The following is a 19,018-nucleotide window of genomic DNA, read 5'->3' as shown; positions in this document are numbered from 1 at the left end:
GAGATTCCAGCAACAGGCAAGAGTGTTAGGTAGAATGGCCCTGTTTACCACACGTGGCATGAAATAACACTGCAGCTGGAGGATACATTGACATCAACGACAGGAACACAGCAGCTGAACACCACATCAAAGACAGCCCTCCACTTTCACTCACATCCCCTAGGCATTCCCTCGGTCATCTCCCACCTCCCCTCGCAGACAGAGAGAAAGCCACAATTATTTCAAGGGACATTATATTAAAGTTGTGTAAGTCGTTGGTGAAGCCTAATTTGGAGTATTGTGTGCAGGTTTGGTCACCTACCTACAGAAAAAAGGTGAATGAGTGAAAGACTGCAGAGAAAATTTACAAGGAAGTTGTTAGAACTTAAGGACCTGAGTTATTGGGCAAGGTTAACTAGGTTAGGACTTTATTCTCTAGTGTGTAGAAGACCGGGAGATTTGATACAGGTATACAAAATTATGAAGGGTATAGATATGGTAAATGCATGCAGGCTTTTTCCATTAAGATTGGGTGAAACAAAAACTAGGAGTCATGGGTTAAGGGTGAAAGTTGAACTGTTTAAGGGGAACATGAAGGGAAACTTCTTCACTCAGAAGATGGTACATGCTGCCAGCACAAGTGGTGGATTGGAGTTTGATTTCAACATTTAAGAGAAATTTGGATACGTACTTGGATGGGAAGGGAAGGGTTATGGTCTGAGTGCAGGTTGATGAAGATTAATAGCTCGGCATGGATCAGATGGGCTGATGGGCCTGTTTTTGTGATGTGCTTTTCTATGACTATGACTATGAGGCTTCAGATACCAATAACAACACGACCTTCTCTTAAAGCCAGGTCATGAGGAAAGCATAACCTGAAACTGTAGAACTAGAAGATGAATGGTTTGGTAGGGCAGACAAAGAGAAACTATGTCCAGCTCTAGGAAGGAGGTAAACAAAGGACAGAAAGAGAAGGATATTGGTTAAATGTTCAGAGAGCCAATGAAGAGAGAAGAATTGTAATGGGGAAGCATTTGCAGAAGGGTTATTGGAAGTGCAGTCAGTGCTTAAAAAGTCCACAAGATGTGGGTGTGGGCAGCCAGACTAACAAAGGCTAATCTGCTCTCCCTATCGATGGCCAGCAGTAGCCACCCAGCCGTGTCACTGAAGCTGCCAGCAATCCCAGCACTGGCCTCACCGCTCCCCCCACCACACGCATTTCCCGGAGAGCCTGTATTCTGGATCATCTGTTCCACCAACCGGCAGACAGGAACCTTCCTTTGTGGTCATATCAGCAGGAATGGAGACACTGGGGCAGCTGCCTGTGAATGGTGTAGAACGATGTAACAGCCAGAGAGAGAAGGAGTCTCCATGGATACCTCCCACCTTCTTCGCTCCAGCACAGAGCTTAGTACCGACAACCAGCTCCAGAATTTCCTGTGACAGTTCACTTCCTGTCAATCTCAGCCATTCTGCAGCAAAGTTCCGCAGGAAGGAAGAGGCTGGGTTGAAGTGGGAGAGGTGGCTGTTCTTGGAAGATATGCTTCTGAATGAGCCATCCTAGTAAACAGCAAAGTGGAGATCAGAACATAGACCAGTTAAAGCTGTCCCAGGCACCTCCCTCGCTTCCTGCCATGTCACACAGAGGAGTTGCTTGCTGTTTGAAATGCAGGGTGTTTGTATGTGATAGCTGTCGTTTCTCAGAGAGTCTGCGGGATCCAGCCGCAGCAAACACAGAAGAGCATTAAACCATTTCTGGATCCAGCCTCGTTCAAACTTCAGTACCGTCCTGGTAAAATTCAGAGCCCAGCTCCCACACCCACCAGCCTCACTGCTTCCAAATATTACATCTGGGCATTTTTACCACATCTTTTATTCCCAAGGGCACAGAATTAGGCAATTATCTACTAGTCTCTCACCAGCCCACTTCAGTAATGTTTAACAGAAGCACAGAATCAGACAGCACAGAGACAGGCATTTCAGCCAAGCTAGTCTATGCTAACTACTATGATTCCACTTGAATCCCTTTGTCAGCATTAGGCCTGTGTCCCTCTAACTTCTTTCAGAGTCACAGAGAAATGCAGCTTGAAAGTCAGGCCCTTTGGCCCATCTAGTCTATGCTAAAACCATTTAAACTGCTTACTCCCATTGACCTCCACTGGAACCATAGCCCTCCGTACCCCTACCATCCATGTACCTATCCAAGCTTCTCTTAAATGTTGAAATTGAGCTCACCTGCACCACTTGTGCTGGCAGTTCATTCCACATTCGTGACCCTCTGAATGAAGAAGATTTCCCCCATGTTCCCCTTAAACTTTTCTCCTTTCACCCTTAATCCATGTTGGCCAGAAGAAACTACAGTCTGATCAAGTTCAGGGGAAGCAGACAAGCCGGTTGTCCCCATTTTGTGGACTCTCAACTGATTCTTGCTCTTGGATAATCTAATTAGAGTAACTGAATGTGGACACAGGAAGCTTCAGGTAGTGATCTGCTAAACTGAGTACATTCTCAAACAAGTAGCCATTTGTTATGTAAAGGACAAGGCCTGACTGGGTTCAAACTCAGGAACCTTTGCTCCGGAGTCTGGCGCTGATGTTACTGCGCCACCAGCTGGTGAAATAAGTTACTTGACCATAAATACAGATTTCTCTGTGACTCACTGATTGTCATTACAAGGGGTGATTCTTGTAACACCCATGACCTCTGGTTGTAGTCCCACCTAACCTCAGTGGAAAATGCCTGCTTATATTTACCCTGTCTATACCACTCATAATTTTATCTCCCAGTACCTATCCAAATCTCTTTAAATGTTGCTGCCACCTCCTCTGGCACCTCATTCCAGATTATCAGCCCTCTTTGTGTGAAAAACCTGTTCCTCAAATCCTCTTTCCATTTCTCTACCCTCTCCTTACACCAGTACTCTCTAGTTCTTCCTGTTCTGGGAGAAAGATTCTATCCATCCCATCTATTTTTGAGGCCTCCATCGGTTAGGGTCGGCCATGGATGTTGTGTCTGAGCCTCTAGATATTCAAACCCACGTAGCAAGCTCCCCTTCTCCACGCATCTGATGAACCCAAAGGAATGGCAGAGACTGACACAGTTCGGCACCAGCAGCATTGCAAGAGTTGGCAGTCGATGTTGAACTCAATGTAGGACTGCCTTAGGGACTCCAACTCCAGATTTTTCCCTCGGGGCATTCTCTTGAAGCCTTCCTCATGAGTGGGTATACCCACAAGACAGCGGAGGTTTGAGATCAGAATTTTCTTTCTCCTAGATGAGCTGCCAACCACTGATGAGTCCATCTGCCGGAAGCGACTGGCTTTAAGGTGCCAGGAACCTGCCTTTGCCCCTTTTCCTGTCAGTAGAAATGGCTCCACCAGGCCCAGTAGCTAAGCCACACGTGAAGACCAGGACCTGAACTTGGTTGTCAGAGGCTGTTTGAGGTGCACACCATTGGGAGCACTTAATAGGTAGTGTAAGCTTGTCCCGATTTCCTCCCCCCGCTGCAACAACCTGAAGGAATCATCCTATCTATGCCCCTCACAATTTTACAGACCCTCAGTAAGGTCACCTCTCAGTGTCCTGGGTTGCAGAGAGAAGAAACTGTACAACGCCTCAACAGCTGCCTAAGCAATGGTGTGTACAGCTGCAACACCACTCCTCAACTCTTACACTCAACGTCACCTCTACGAAGAAAGCTTATTAAATACCTTTCTCATTACCCTATCTTCACACATTGTAATGGGTGCATATCTGGTAATCTTTCAGGGGCTATGGACTTCCACCCAAAGAGCTCTCTGTACCTCAACATTCCAAGGTCACTGCCATTCATTTTCGCTGCCCTATTTGCTCCCAAAGTTCAAAGTAAAATTATTATCAAAGTACATATATGTCACCATATACAATCCTGAGATGTATTTTTTTGTGGACATACTCAGTAAATCCAAGAACCATAATAGAATCAATGAAAGACCACTCCAACAGGATGGACAAACAACTAATAAGACAACAAACTGCAAATACAAAGAAAAAATGATAAATAATGAGAACATGAGATGAAGAGTCGTTGAAAGTGAGTCCATAGCTTGTGAGAATAGTTCAGTGATGGGGCAAGTAAAGTTGAGTGAAGTTATCCGTTCTGCTGCATTTCCTCACACATGCCTGGATTAAACTCTGTGAGTTACTGCTCCACCCAGCATCCCAGCCAATCCATGTCCATCTGGAAACTGACTCATCAGATCGCCAACAGTCCCATCCAAGTATGGAGATTAGCAAATGTCATTTTGTAGGGATAATCCAGGTAATTATAGGTTAGCAAGCCTCATGTCAATGATAGGGAAGCTGCTGGAGAGGATACTGAAGGACAAGGTCTATTCACATTTAGAAAGGCATAGCCTACATAGCCTCGATGCTTTGCAATTCACCTACCGGAGCAACAGGTCAATGGCAGATGCCATCTCTCTGGCCCTACATTCCTCCTTAGAACACCTGGAGAATAAAGACCCATACGTAAGGCTCCTTTTCATTGACTACAGCTCTGCCTTTAATACCATCATTCCAAATAAACTGATTCCTAAGCTCTGGAACCTGGGCCTTAGCACTCAGATCTGCAGCTGGATCTTCAACTTCCTCACAGACAGGACCCAAGCTGTAAAAATAGGGGACAAGCTCTCCTCTACAATCACTCTGAGCACCGGTGCCCCACAAGGCTGTGTACTCAGCACCCTGCTGTACTCACTGTACACCCATGGTTGTGTAGCCAAGTTTCCATCGAACTCAATATATAAGTTTGCTGATGACACAATTGTAGGCCGTATCTCGGGTAACAATGAGTTTCAGTACAGAGGGGAAATTAAGAATCTGGTGGCATGGTGCGAAGACAATAACCTATCCCTCAGCGTCAGCAAGACGAAGGAATTGGTTGTTGACTTCAGAAGGAGAAGTGGACTGCACGACCCAATTTATATCGGTGGTGCGCAAGTGGAACAGATCAAAAGCTTTAAGTTCCTCGGGGTCAATATCACAAATGACCTGACTTGGTCCAACCAAGCACAGTCCACTGCCAGGAAGGCCCAGCAGCACCTTTACTTCCTGAGAAAGCTAAAGAAATTTGGCCTGTCCCTTAAAGCCCTCACTAATTTTTATAGATGCACTGTAGAAAGCATTCTTCTAGGGTGCATCACAACCTGGTATGGAAGTTGTCCTGTCCAAGACGGGAAGAAACTGCATAAGATCGTGAACACAGCCCAGCACATCACACAAACCAATCTTCTGTCCGTGGACTCACTTTACACCGCACGCTGTCGGAGCAGTGCTGCCAGGATAATCAAGGACACGACCCACCCAGCCAACACACTTTTCGTTCCTCTTCCCTCCGGGAGAAGGCTCAGGAGCTTGAAGACTCGTACGGCCAGATTTGGGAACAGCTTCTTTCCAACTGTGATAAGACTGCTGAACAGATCCTGACCCAGATCTGGGCCGTACCCTCCAAATATCCGGACCTGCCTCTTGGTTTTTTTTGCACTACCTTACTTTCCATTTTTCTATTTTCTATTTATGATTTATAATTTAAATTTTTAATATTTACTAATTTTTACTATTTTAAATATTTTTAATATTTAATATTTGTAATCCAGGGAGTGGGAAGCGCAGAATCAAATATTGCCGTGATGATTGTACGTTCTAGTATCAATTGTTTGGCGACAATAAAGTATAAAGTATACTTAGGGACAGTCAGCAGGCTTTGTGCGGGAGAGTTATGTCTTAAAACTTCATTAGGTTATTTGAGGAGGTGACGGTGTTTGATGAGGGTAAGGCAGTGTACAATATCTGTATGGACATTGACAGGTCCTTCATCATAGGTTGATTCAGAAGATAGAGCATAGGATCCAGGGTAAATTGGGAGTTTGGATTTGGAACTGCCTTGCCCATAGAAGACAGAGAATAGGCTGTTATTCTGGCTGATGGTCTGTCACCACTGGTGTTACAAGGATTGGTGCTGAGACCTCTGTTGTATACAGTTAGTAGCATGAATTGGGGCCAGCCCCACTTCCTGAAAGGAAATTGCAGAAAGTTAATTGCATACGTCTTGCTGAAGCCGATCGATGGACTGGGTGACGCTGCCCTCTCCTGGCTGCCCGTAATTCTCCATCATCTCTTTGTTCAGCTGCTCTTTCAACTCTTCACTCAACTACACAAAGACAGAGAAGCAGAACGGTGGTTAGGGTGCCTTTACTGCTCAGTCCCCGGCGAGCAGGAGCATGGGTAGATGTGGGTGATGGGCAGGTGGAAGCTGGTGGGGGAGGTGATGGTACTGAGGGAGGGGAAGCTGAAAAAGGTGAACAGAGACTCTTCTCCTTTTCCTGTTCTGTCCACTCACCCAGCTCCATCTGTCTATCATCCCATCCCCACCCCAAGCTCCCAGCCCCTCTCTCTAAGCCTTCCCACTCACCTCTTTACACCAATTATCCCCCCTCCACCGTCTTAGCCCTGAGTCAGGGTCTCAACCCAAAACATCGACTACCTCTCTGCCTCCACAAAAGCTGCTCAGCTGTAGTTCCTCTCGACTTGCTTGGGCTGCTCAGGAGGGTTTCAGCTGGTGCAGTGAGGGAGTGGGAATCAGAGCAGTTATCAGCAGTGACAGATAGATATTAGATCAACTGTCCAATATGACACAGGAACAGAATTAAGTGACATGGCCCATCAAGTCTGCTCCATCATGGCTGAATTATTAACCCCCTCAACCCCATTCTCCTGCCTCCTTCCATAACCCTTGATGCCCTGACTAACCAAGAACCTACCAACCTCTGCTTTAAATATACCCAATGACTTCGCCTCCACAGCTGTCTGTGGCAACGAATTCCACAGATTCACTGCACACTAGCTAAAGAAACTCCTCCTTATCTCTGCTCTAAATAGATGTCTTTCTATTCTGAGGATGTGCCCTCTGGTCCTAGACTCCCCACTATAGGAAACATACTCTGCACACCTTGGCCCTTCAGTATTCGATAGATTTTAATGAGATCTTCCCTCCCCTCCAGCCTCCATCCTTCTAAATTCCAACAGTAAAAGCCAGAACCTTCAAACATTCTTCATATATTAACCCCTGCATTCCTGCAATCATTCTCATGGACCTCCCCTGGACCCTCTCCAATACCAACACATCCTTCCTTAGATAAGGTCCCAAAACTGCTCACAAAGTTCCAAGTGTGCCTGACCTGGATAATGAATACAGTGGGACTGACAATCTGGCAATGTTTTTATGAAGAGATATAATGTGTAAGGGAATGAATTCAGAACAGGGATTAATACACAGAACTGCAATGTTGTACCCATGACAGAAACCTGGTTGAGAGAAGGGTAGGACTGGCATCTCAATGTTCCAGTGTACAGATCTCTCAGATGAGATTGAGCCAGAGGTGTATTACTGATCAGAGGCATGCCACCGCTATACAGTACAAGGAGAGGACACACTGTGAAAAGCTCATCCAGCATAGCAACAGGAAAATGCAGTCACTACAATAAGGTCATACCTCAGCCCCCTGAATTGCCAGCAGCAGACAGATGAACAGATGAGTGGACAGATTACGGAAAGATGTAAAAACAACAGGGTTGTTCTAGTGGCTGAATTTAAAATATCTTCTCTCATCCTCAATATTGATTGAGACTTCTTTAGTGCCAGAGGTTTAGATGAGGCAGAATTTGTTAGGTGGATCGAGATTTCTTGAAACAGAATGTAGGTAGTCAACCAGGGGAGGGGGTGTGTGCTCAACCTTACATTGGGAAATGAGCCTGGCTAGGTAATTGAAGCTCAGAGGGGATACTCCCTCTGCAAGTTTTAAAATAGTTAAAAATAAGGATAGGACTTGTCCTTATGAAAATGCTAAATTTGGGGAAGGTTAATTGCAACAATAATCAGCAGGAAGTTTGGACATGAGATTGGGAGTATGATGATGAACCCACATTTGCCATGTGGGAGTCTATTGAAGGAGATTTGATTAGGGCTTCGGATCAGCATGTTCTGTATGATAAGAGATGGTCAGGTTCACCAACCATGGGTGACAGAAGAATTTGTACAGGAAGTTTGATCAAAAAGATAAACTGAATATAACACACAAAATGCTGGAGGAACTCCGTAGGCCAGGCAGTGGCATGCCAGACAGTCGATGTTTCGGGCTGAGATCCTTTGGCAGGACTGGAGAATAAAAAACTGAGTAGATTTGAAAGGTGGGGGAGGGGAGAGAGAAGCACATGAGATTAAGTGAAACTAGGAGGGGGAGGGATGAAGTGAAGAGCTGGGAAGTTTATTGGTGAAAGAGATACAGGGCTGGAGAAGGGGAAGTCCCAATAGGAGAGAACAGAAGGCCATGGAAGAAAGAAAAAGGGGGGTGGAGAGAAGCACCAGAGGGAGTCAATGGGCAGGCAAGGAGGTAAGGTGAGAAAGGGAAAAGAGGATGGGAATAGTGGAGGAGGTGGGGGTGGGGGTGGGGGGGAAGGATTGGAAGTTTGAGAAATCGATGTTCATGCTATCAGGTTGGAGGCTACCCAGATGGAATATAAGCTGTTGTTCCTCTGACCTAAGTATGTCATGATCACGACAGTAGAGGAGGTATCAGAATAGGAATGGGAATGGGAAGTGGAATTAAAATGGGTGGCCACTGGAAGATCCCACTTCTTCTGGTGGACGGAGCATAGGTGCTCGGCAAAGCGGTCTCCCAATCTACGTCTGGTCTCACCGATATACAAGAGGCCACACCGGAAGCACTGAACGCAGTATATGGCCCCAACAGACTCACGGGTGAAGTGTCACCTCACCTGGAAGGACTGTTTAGGGCCCTGGATGATAGAGAGGGAGGAGGTGTAGGGGCAGGTGTAGTACTCATTTTACTTGCAAGGGTAAGTGCAAGGAAGGAAATCAGTGGGGAGGGATGAATGGACATGGGGTGTCGTGTAGGGAGTGATCCCTGCAGAAAGCAGAAAGTGGGGGGGGGGTGAGGGAAAGATTTGCTTGGTGGTTGCAACTGTAATGAAAACCAATTTCCCCCTGGGATCAACAAAGTATGACTATGACTATGATCTTGTTGGAGATGGTGGAATTTGCGGAGAATTATGTGCTGGACACGGAAGCTGGTGGTGTGCTAGGTGAGGACAACTGAACATAAATAAGGTTTTGGAGAGTGAAATCAGACAAGGCCTCAAAAAGGCCATAAAATGTCTTTGGCAAGTAAGATTATGATGTGCAATAAAGGCTCTTTGTTTTATACAGAGGGTGGTGGGTGTGTATGTGGAACGCCCTGCCGGGGGAGTTGTGTGTGTGGAATGCACTGACAGAGGAGGAGTTGTGTGCGTGGAACACCCTGCCAAGGAAGGTGGTATGTGTGTGTGGAACACCCTGCTGGGGGAGGAGGTTGGTGTGTGGAATGCACTGCCGAGGGATGAGGTGGGTGTGTGGAATGTCCTGCTGGGGATGTTGTGTGTGTGGAATGCACTGCCAGGAACAGTAGTGGAAGCAGATACAACAGGAACATTTAAGTGATATTTAGGCTATATTCACACTAGACCGGATATTTTTGAAAACGCCGGTTTTGCGTAAAAACAATAGGCGTCCACACCATATGTTTTTGAAAATACCTCCGTCCACATTAAAACGGGTATTTGGGCGAATCTCCTCCTACTGGACATGCGCAGGACACATCTACAGAAAACAAGCGACATGTTTGGTGTCGAATCTCACTGTGAAAGTGCGTGTTTGTGCAGTTACACACTAGAGAAACTTAAAAGGAAATTCCCAAACAACGGACAGCTGTTGGCTCTCGCGCAGGAGGACTTAAAACTAAAAAAAAACAAATACTGGAGCGCATGGAGGCAACCTACAGCGAGTTCATGGACAGTATGACCTGGCTGATGACGAACACTGAAAAACTGACTAATTCTGTAACATTAATAAAGCACCTTGTTAAATGTATAAAACATGTCTGCAACAGTGTTATCTTGTATTTCCATACAACTTTACATTAGGCTGTTACACATCTAATGTCAGAGAAGTACTTGCATAAATAGGTAAACCACCTTCATACAAGCAAACACGAGGAAATCTGCAGATGCTGGAATTTCAAGCAATACACATAAAAGTTGCTGGTGAACGCAGCAGGCCAGGCAGCATCTCTATGAAGAATTTTCAAATCTCTTACTATCTCTTTTTGCAGTTAGTCCCGACAAAGGGTCTCGGCCCGAAACGTCAACTGTACCTCTTCCTAGAGATGCTGCCTGGCCTGCTGCGTTCACCAGCAACTTTTATGTGTGCTGCTTCATACAAGCAAGGACAGAAATCAGGGCAAAGTGAGTATACTTATTTATTTAGTAAGTTATGGGTCAAAGTATTTGGTGAGTACATTTCTAACTCTTCTGGCTTCAGTCTCGTTGCTGTCTGTTCTGAAATTAGGTTGTTAGGTTGCGTTCAAGAAAACAATGAAATGCCGCGCTGCCACCACCATCTGTTCCGGCACGTCATGACAGCGGTTTTAGAAATCTCTGGTTACCCCGTCCACACGACTCTGCCCAATTGGAGTTTTCAAATTTACACACTCTGGAGGGCGTTTTAGAAAAGCTCCGTTTTCGGGGGAGGAAAACGCCATTTCAGTGTGGACAGAGGGTCAAAATGAAGAGAAAAAGCTTCAGCTACGGATTTATCTGGTCTAGTGTGGACGTAGCCTTAGACAGGCAAGGATTTGAGAGAAATAGAGCATGTGTAGTTGGACAGGACTAGCTAGATTAGTATTATGGTTAGTGCAGACCCTTGACTGAAGGGCCTGTTGCTGAGCTGTACTGTTCTGTGTTCGATGTTCGAGACAGACAGATGGCCACAGAATTGAGGGATACGGCCACATGTTAGGCACTTGACTGAAGGGCCTGTTTTTGTGCTAAGAGACTCCACATCTCTCCATCCTTGCCATTTCTGTAATGGAGGCAATGACCAATTACTCACTCATTCTGCAAACACGATATTGGGGAAATCTCCCAGCCAACCTGACTGGGACAAATGACTGGTTAAAATGAAATTGGCCGAACTTGCCACACTCCTCTGACTGCATCCAGTGGGCACAGGCTGGGAATATTGCCCCCTGTCTGAACGGGTGATGAGGCAGTGGCATATCACCCGTCCTTGGCAGGTTGAATCTGGCATCCCGTGAGCTGTGATGTTTTAGTCAGGTTACCCCCAGGTCAAACCTTGGTGTTTTGTGTCCAGCCTGGGTCTCCCACTCCCATTTCTCCTGATTCTGTATTCCCAGCTTGAGATTTGTAGAGAGGACAGACGGGGAGGGGATGAAGTAGAAAGACAAGTTCTCTAGACTTGAGCTGTGCCACATCAATTTAAAACAGCAACAGGCAGCCTGGTGCGTGCAGATTGTCAGTTAGACTGGTGTCTAAGGGTTCTATGGATACCCAGGTCCAGTATACCAGGTTCACTCTGTCTAAATCAGGGTTAAACTCACCCTTTGATAATAAACACAAGCAAGGATGCCGGCTACCAGCTCAATCAGGAAGATTAACAAGAGTGAAGAAAAGTACTGAAAAAGAAAGGAAAGCACAATAAACACAAACCCAGTTACATTTCACTAAAGCAGTTCCATGCTACACATCACCCAACAGGCAGGTTTTTACTGTAACACACGGGAAATTTAACCACTAGGTCTTCTGGTAATACTCCAGACCAATGATTGTTTCTCATTCCTGCTCATTACACTGCTCTCTCATCAGCTCCATGGTCTCCCTTAATTTACTGATGTTCTCTGCTACAACTCCTGCCTAAGCAAGGATCTGGACCCCTGCAATTTGCCTTTCACCACAACAGGTCCACAGCGGCTATAATCTCATTGTCTCTCTGCTCGGCCTTGGATCACCCAGACAATAGCAATATCTATATCAGATCTAAGAAGAGTCTTGGCCCAAAACATCGACTGTTTATTCATTCATAGATGCTGCCTGGCCTGCTGAGTTCCTCCAGCATTTTGTGTGTGTTGCTCTGGATTTCCGGCGTCTGCAGATTTGCTCATGTTTATGATTGCCTTCATCAGGCTGCAGTTTGTTCATTGCAGCTCGGCATTCAACACAATCATACTCAGAGTGCCAATAAACAAGCTCCAAAACCTGGGCCACTCTACATTCCTATGCAACTGGATCCTTTACTTTCTCACTGGGAGATCAGAGTCTGTCCGGATTGGAAATAATATCTCCACCTCACTGACAATCAACACTGGCGCACCTCAGGGAAATGTACTAATTCCACTGCTCTACTCTGTCTATACAAATGACTGTGTGGCTAGGCACAGCTCAAGCACCATCTATAAATTTGCTAACAACACAACTATTGTTGGCAGAATTTCAGATGGAGACGAGAGAGTATACAGGAGTGATATCTGGTTGGGAGGGTAGAGTATCTTAGCCCTTCAGAGCCTTTTGGAGCAAGATGGGATGCAAAATGTGAAGAGGCCCTTGAGTCGCTGAAGGGGGTGTCCTGTATCAGGATCAGGGCAGCGGGTTGAGACCTGTTGCATATGTCAGCCGGAGTCTGTCACCCTCTGAGAAAAATTATCCCACGCACAAGTTGGAGTTTCTGGCACTGAAAAAGGCTGTTGTGAATAAGTTTGGTGCCAAGTTTCTGGTGAGTACGGACAACAATCCCCTAACTTATATCCTGACCCCGGTGAAATTGGAAGCCACAGGCCATCAGTGGATGGTGCCGTTGTCTGCCTATGATTTCAGCCTCATGTATAGGCTGGGAAGTAGGAACTGATGCTGATGCTTTGTCCCAACGTGCGCATGCAGGGCTGGACAGGGATGAAGAGTGGGAGAGCGTTCCTGCCCCGGGGGTGAAAGCCATGTGCCAGTTTGCCATCATGGTGAAGGCAGATGGAAGGCAAGGGCAGGATTGAGTGGTAGATCAGTTGGGAGTTTCTCCATTCCACAAGCCTACTGTACCCTGACTGCTCAGTGAGATGACCCGGGCATTGGTACCATTTCGTCAGCAGCAGAAAAGGGAGGCATTGTCAAGGCGGAGAGCATGAAACACCCTGCGGTGCCTCTATTACTGAGAGAATGGCCCAGATTGGAGTTGAGGAACCTGATCCTATACTGGGTCACATCATCTCTGGACGGTCTCAGTGTTCCTAGCCGGGTCTGCCTGAGAAGTATCGAAGGATTGTGTTGAAGTCACTTCATGATGATTCTGGATATTCGGGGTTGAAAAGACCTCTGGATTACTCAGAGATCGGTTTTACTGCTCTGAATGAAGCTGGAGGTCGAAGAATACAGCAAGTCGTGCATTCAGTGCCTATGGAGGAAGACGCTGCCGAGAAGGGCAGCTCCCTTGTCCAACTTGCAGAGTGCGGGGCCCCTTGACCTAGTGTGTATGGATTTCCTGTCAATAGAACCCGATGCCAGCAACTTGGCAAATGTCTTAGTCATCAAGCTTTCCCTAACAAGGATCAGAGGGCGTCCATGGTGGCCAAAGTGTTATGGGAGAAGTATTTCATTTATTATGGCCTTCCCAGGCAGATAGATAGTGATCAGGGATGGGATTTCGAGAGTATGCTCATACATGAGTTACTGAGCATGCTTGGAGTTGAGAAGTTGAAGACTACGCCTCATCACCCACGGGGTGATCCCCAGCCTTAGAGATTTAATCGGACCTTGCTGCACATGCTTGGAACCTTGGAAGTCAGCAAGAACAAGTGGAGTCGACATATTGGACATCTGGTCCACTGCTACAACTGTACAGGAAATGAAGCTACCGGGTACTCGCCATATTATCTGACATTTGGGCACGAGGCAAGGTTGCCCATCGGCCTTTGTTTTAGGACTGGTGAGGAGGACCTACCACCAAAGACATATCAGAAGTATGCATCTGATATAAGAAGGGAGCTGAAAAGGGCTTATGAATTAGCTGAGGTCATGGTTGCCAAGCAGAATCAAGGAAATAAGAGGAGGTATGATCAAAAGGTTAGGATCTCCCAATTCATGACAGGAGACTGAGCCCTCATAAGGAATTTGGGGCTACTTGGGAAGCACAAGCTGGCTGACCACTGGGCAGCTATGCCCTACGTAGTGGAGAGTCAGATGCCAAACGTACCAGTTTTCCATTAAACCAGAGAATTGGAATTCGTCTGTCAAGATTCTCATCAGAATCACCTTCTGCCTCTGGGACAAGAGGTGCAGGTTGACCCAGAACCCAACCTGGAGCCTACAGCTAGTAAGAGGACTCTGAGGCAACGCAGGGTGACTGAAGGACCAACAGCAGGAGAGATTAGACCAGCCCCCACCCCGGAATGGGATACAGACTTGGAGGATGAGGGAATGGGGGTGTAGCGTATGCTGCCCTTTGCTAACTCCCCACTGATTGAGGAAGAAATTCCCAACCCTTCTCATGTTGAGTCAGGTGTAATTGGAGGGACTACCTGTGAATAGACTGGGTTTCAGCAGGATCACAAAAGGGATGAAGCGGGGCTCAGCCAAGTGGCAGAGGGGACTGAGTTGCAGGAGGGCATGAGTGATAGACCGGGGGAGGCCTCACCTGGTAGACCAGAAGTACCCCAAGGAGTGTCTGAACCTGAACAAGTAGATGATGGGGTAAGGAGGTCTCAAAGAATCAGGAGACCACCAGATAGGTTGGCCTATGTAGAACAGAGTGTGGCACTTATCACCTTGGGGAGCTATGTCACTGGCATTTATTTACACCTGGGTTGGATCTTGTGGTTTGTATGAAGAGTTGGCAAATTTTCTCAATGTCACGAGGACATGACTAATTTTGGTGGGGGTGGGGGAGACTGTAACACCCTGGGAAAGGTTTCACTGCTAAAGTAATGGTCATTCAGTGTTTGTATTACGGTTAGAGATAACGGGTGCTTTGGAATGTGAGCCGTCCATTGAAGGGAGTGTGTTTTTCATGTTGTGTGCCTGACACCGGTGTGAGCTGGGTCTTTCGTTTGGTGGGAGATGAAGGGAGAAGATGCTGGAGAGATGAGCTCGTAGGACTCGACCTGGAGCAGGGCTATGATCTGATGAAGCTTGGGGAGATGGAAGGAGGATCGGTGAAGGGGAAACCGTGAGCTCCTACTTGTTTCATTAAAATGGGCCCTTTTCTTTACTAACCCTTTAGTCAAATTGAGAATTATAAAGCCAAATCATTTAACTGTCTGTTATTTTGTGGTGCTGATTTGTAACAGGGTAACAAATCACGCAGCATCCACACAAATGGGGATTAGTGGGCTTGCACTTCATGTTTGGTAGGGCTGGAGGGTGTCTTCCCTGGATTTACGCAACCGATGGAACCAGTGTGTTTCAATTATAATGTATTGCAATGCACTACTGCTCTAAAACAACAAAGTTCACAACATATGCCAGTGATATTAAACCTAATTCTGATTATAATCACTTCACACAGCACCAAGTTCACAACATATGCCAGTGATATTAAACCTAATTCTGATTATAATCACTTCACACAGCACCGAATTCCACATTCTTATTACTCCATGGAAATAAGTCCCTCATCTTTTCATTTGCTTTAGCTGCTCATGCTGAATTTTCCTGGTTATCATTTTGGCTCAGGTTTAGTTAATGACCATTTCCAGCATCTTCCCCAGAATCAGTTAGAGAGGTTGGTGTACTTTCTCTGTACTCTCTTTCTGGACAGGGTGTTAACACGCGGATCCAAAAATGATTGGAAGATTACAACCAGCACCTCCACAATCCAACAAGCTTCCTGAAGGATTGGAACTAATCTACAAGCTGTTCACACTTTGTAGCATCTCATCCAGTATCAATATCACCCAATGTCAGGAGTCAAGCTGCAGTAAATTGATGACATTTGCATCTATGTACGCCCAGAGGGAGAACTCACTGAGGTGTACAACTGCAAAAACAAAAGTCTTTTATCAACCTGCACCCATGTACAACATCAGCTTCTGACCGGAAGGGTTCACAGTGAGGTGATACACAATCCACTCCCCACATGATTTGATCTATCCCCTAGACCCAGGCAAGTGTCAGTGATGAAATTCACTGCTTCCTTCCAAATCTGTGTCTTCAATCAATGGAAAGGATGAACGATGCAGTCACAGAGAAATTCCTTCCTTATCACTGGGTCAAAAATTGAGAATCTGATCTATGTGTGCTGAGCAATACAACAATACCAAAAGCTAACTCACCATTTCCTTCTCAAGGACAGTTTAGTCATGCAACAAGTGTTGGTCCTTGACTGACAATATGTGTGACAATAATAAACCAATTTAATTTATATTAATTACTGATTAAATTTATCAACATTTAATTTAACATACTGATAAAAGTAGTGAGCTCCAACCTCGATAAAATGTTTTGCATAATTCTACTGCTGGTTTAATGTCACTGATCCTTGTCCAGTGTGAGCCATTCTCAAGTCAAATACTTACTGCTACAAGGGCAGATTTCTGCTCTCGAATAACAGCACAGCACCCAAGGAACCCAGTGATTGTCACAAGGCTTCCAGCGAAGATAAGGATACTGGCAGAGACAGCAAAGGTGCTAGATGGCAGAATGTTCAGGTAGTCCCTCTTTTCATTCAGTATCCAAGCTCCAGTGAGAAGCACACCAACACCAGCTACCTTCAGAGGAAAACAACATCACACAGGGTGAAACCATCACTTGGACATTATGCGGCAACTTTGATTGGCATAATCGCAAACAATACCGAGGTGGCCTACAGAGAGGAAGTCATCTCTCTGAATTTTTACAAATCGGTGTCAAGAAAACAACCTCTCCTTCAATGTCACAAAAACAAAGGAGCTGGTTGTGGATTACAGGAGGAATGGAGACGGGCTAACCCCTATTGACATCAACGCATCTGGAGTTGAGAGGGTAAACAACTTTAAGTTCCTCGGCATCCCCATCACCGAGGACCTCATGTGGTCTGTACACACCAGCTGTGTGGTGAAAAATACACAACAGTGCCTTTCACCTCAGATGGTTGAGGAAGTTTGGTATGGGCCCCCAAATCCTATGAACTTTCTACATGGGCACAATTGAGAGCATCCTGACTGGCTGCATCACTGCCTGGTATAGGAACTGTACCTCCCTTAATCGCAGGACTCTGCAGAGAATGGTGTGGACAGCCCAGCACATCTGTAGTTGTGAACTTCACATGATTCAGGACATTTACAAAGACAGGTGTGAAAAAAGGGCCCGAAGGTTCATTGGGGACCTGAGTCTCCCCAAACACAATCTATTCCAGCTGATACCATCTGGGAAGCAGTACCGCAGCATAAAAGCCAGGACCAACAGGCTCCAGGACAGCTTCTTCCACCAGGCCATCAGACTAATTAACTCATGCTCATTTCAGGGTATTTCTATGTTACATTGACGGTTCTATTTATTACAAATTACTATGATTCCACTTTGCACATTTAGACAGACGTAATGTAAAGATTTTTACTCCTCATGTACGTGAAGTAAAGTCAATTCAATTAAACTGAAGAGTTTCATTCCATAACAGAGAAAACATGCCCAGTATGAAAATAAAAAACATAGAATATCCCAGCACAGACATTGATCATGGGCCAGTGAAACCAGCCACTCTTCAGGAGACCAGCTGACCTTGATTTCCCAATCACTCCCCAAGCTCTTCTGTCCCCATTTCAGACACCTACAAACTGCAGACTTTCTCAGACATCTGCAAATTTCAGGTACTGGCCAGCACTGACTGGGTGGTACAAAAAGTAAATTTCACTGGTGTATGACTCAATGATACTATCCTCCCTCAGTTAAAGATCTCATGCAATTTCCCTTATTCCAAAAATGCAGGCGCTTCACTTTTCTCCCAGGAATTGTGCCTGGAGGAACATTGGTTCCATACCTCAACTCCATTACAATTTGAGGAGACTTGGAGTGTCACAAAGACTCTTGTAAATTTCTACAGATGTATGGTGGAGGCCATTTCTTCTGGTTGCATCACAGCCTGGTATGGAGGCTCCAACGCACAGGATCACAAGAGGTTGTAGATGGTTATACACCCTCCCTACTACAGAGGACATCTTCAAGAAGTGAAGCCTCAAGAAGGTGGTATCCATCGTTAAAGACCCTCACTATCCGGGACACATCCCCTTCACGGTGTAGGTACAGGAGCCTGAAGACCTACATTTAATGGTTTAAACTAATATGGCAGAGGGATGGGAACCAGAATGATAGAGCTGAGGATGAACCAGCAGATTTACAGGTAGATGTTGGGTGTAACATGAATGTAAGGAAGGACAGGCCAATGATTGGGTACAAATGCAGACAGAGCAAAGAGTTAAATTGCACCACAGAGGCAAAATTCAAATGGGTGAGGAATACAGGACTGAAGGTGCTGTATTTAAATGTGCATAGCGTTCAAGATGCAGAGATGGCAGAGGAACTGAATGTGCATTTTGCATCAGTCTTCACAGTGGAAGACGTCTGCAGTGTACCGGTCATTGAAGAGTGTTAGGGAAGTGAAGTTTCTGCAGTGAAAATTACACAGGAGAAGGTGCTCAGGAAGCTTAATGGTCTGAGGGTGGATAAATCTCCTGGACTTGATGGAATACACCCTCTGGTTCTGAAGGAATTAGCTGGAGAGATTGCGGAGACGTTAACGATGAACTTTCAAGAATTGATTAGATCCTGGCATTGTATCGGATGACTGGAAAATTGAAAATGTTATTCTGCTATTTAAGAAGGGTGGGAGGCAGCAGATAGGAAACTATAGACCTGTTAGCCTGACATCAGTAGTTGGGAAGTTGTTGGAATCAATAGTTAGGGATGAGATTACGGAGTACCTGAAGGCACATGACAAGATAGGCCAAAGCCAGCATGGTTTACTGAAAAGAAAATTTTGCGAGACAAACTTACTGCAATTCTTTCAGGAAATTACAAGCAGGGTAGACAAAGGAGATGCAGCAGACGTGGTGTTCTTGGATTTTCAGAAGGCCTTTGACATAAGGCTGCTTAGCAAGATAAGAGCCCAAGGAATTACAGGGAAGTTACTAGC

At 45.8% G+C, this 19,018-nt stretch overlaps 1 protein-coding gene across 1 annotated transcript in view; it reads right to left on the bottom strand.

Moving 5' to 3' along the window:
- Nucleotides 1-19,018, bottom strand: part of tspan11 (tetraspanin 11) — an 81,536-nt gene that overhangs the window by 14,430 nt on the left and 48,088 nt on the right. Inside the window, exons 3-5 of the mRNA XM_072269308.1 lie at nt 16,428-16,619; nt 11,472-11,546; nt 6,065-6,169 (exon numbers count right to left, since the gene is read on the bottom strand). Of these exons, the coding sequence (XP_072125409.1) occupies nt 6,065-6,169; nt 11,472-11,546; nt 16,428-16,619 (372 nt within the window). The remainder of the gene's footprint in view (nt 1-6,064; nt 6,170-11,471; nt 11,547-16,427; nt 16,620-19,018) is intronic.

The sequence above is a fragment of the Mobula birostris genome, chromosome 9 (assembly GCF_030028105.1).
Source record: "Mobula birostris isolate sMobBir1 chromosome 9, sMobBir1.hap1, whole genome shotgun sequence".
In the NCBI taxonomy this organism is placed as follows: Eukaryota; Metazoa; Chordata; class Chondrichthyes; order Myliobatiformes; family Myliobatidae; genus Mobula; species Mobula birostris.
This window is presented reverse-complemented; position numbering and strand designations above follow the sequence as displayed.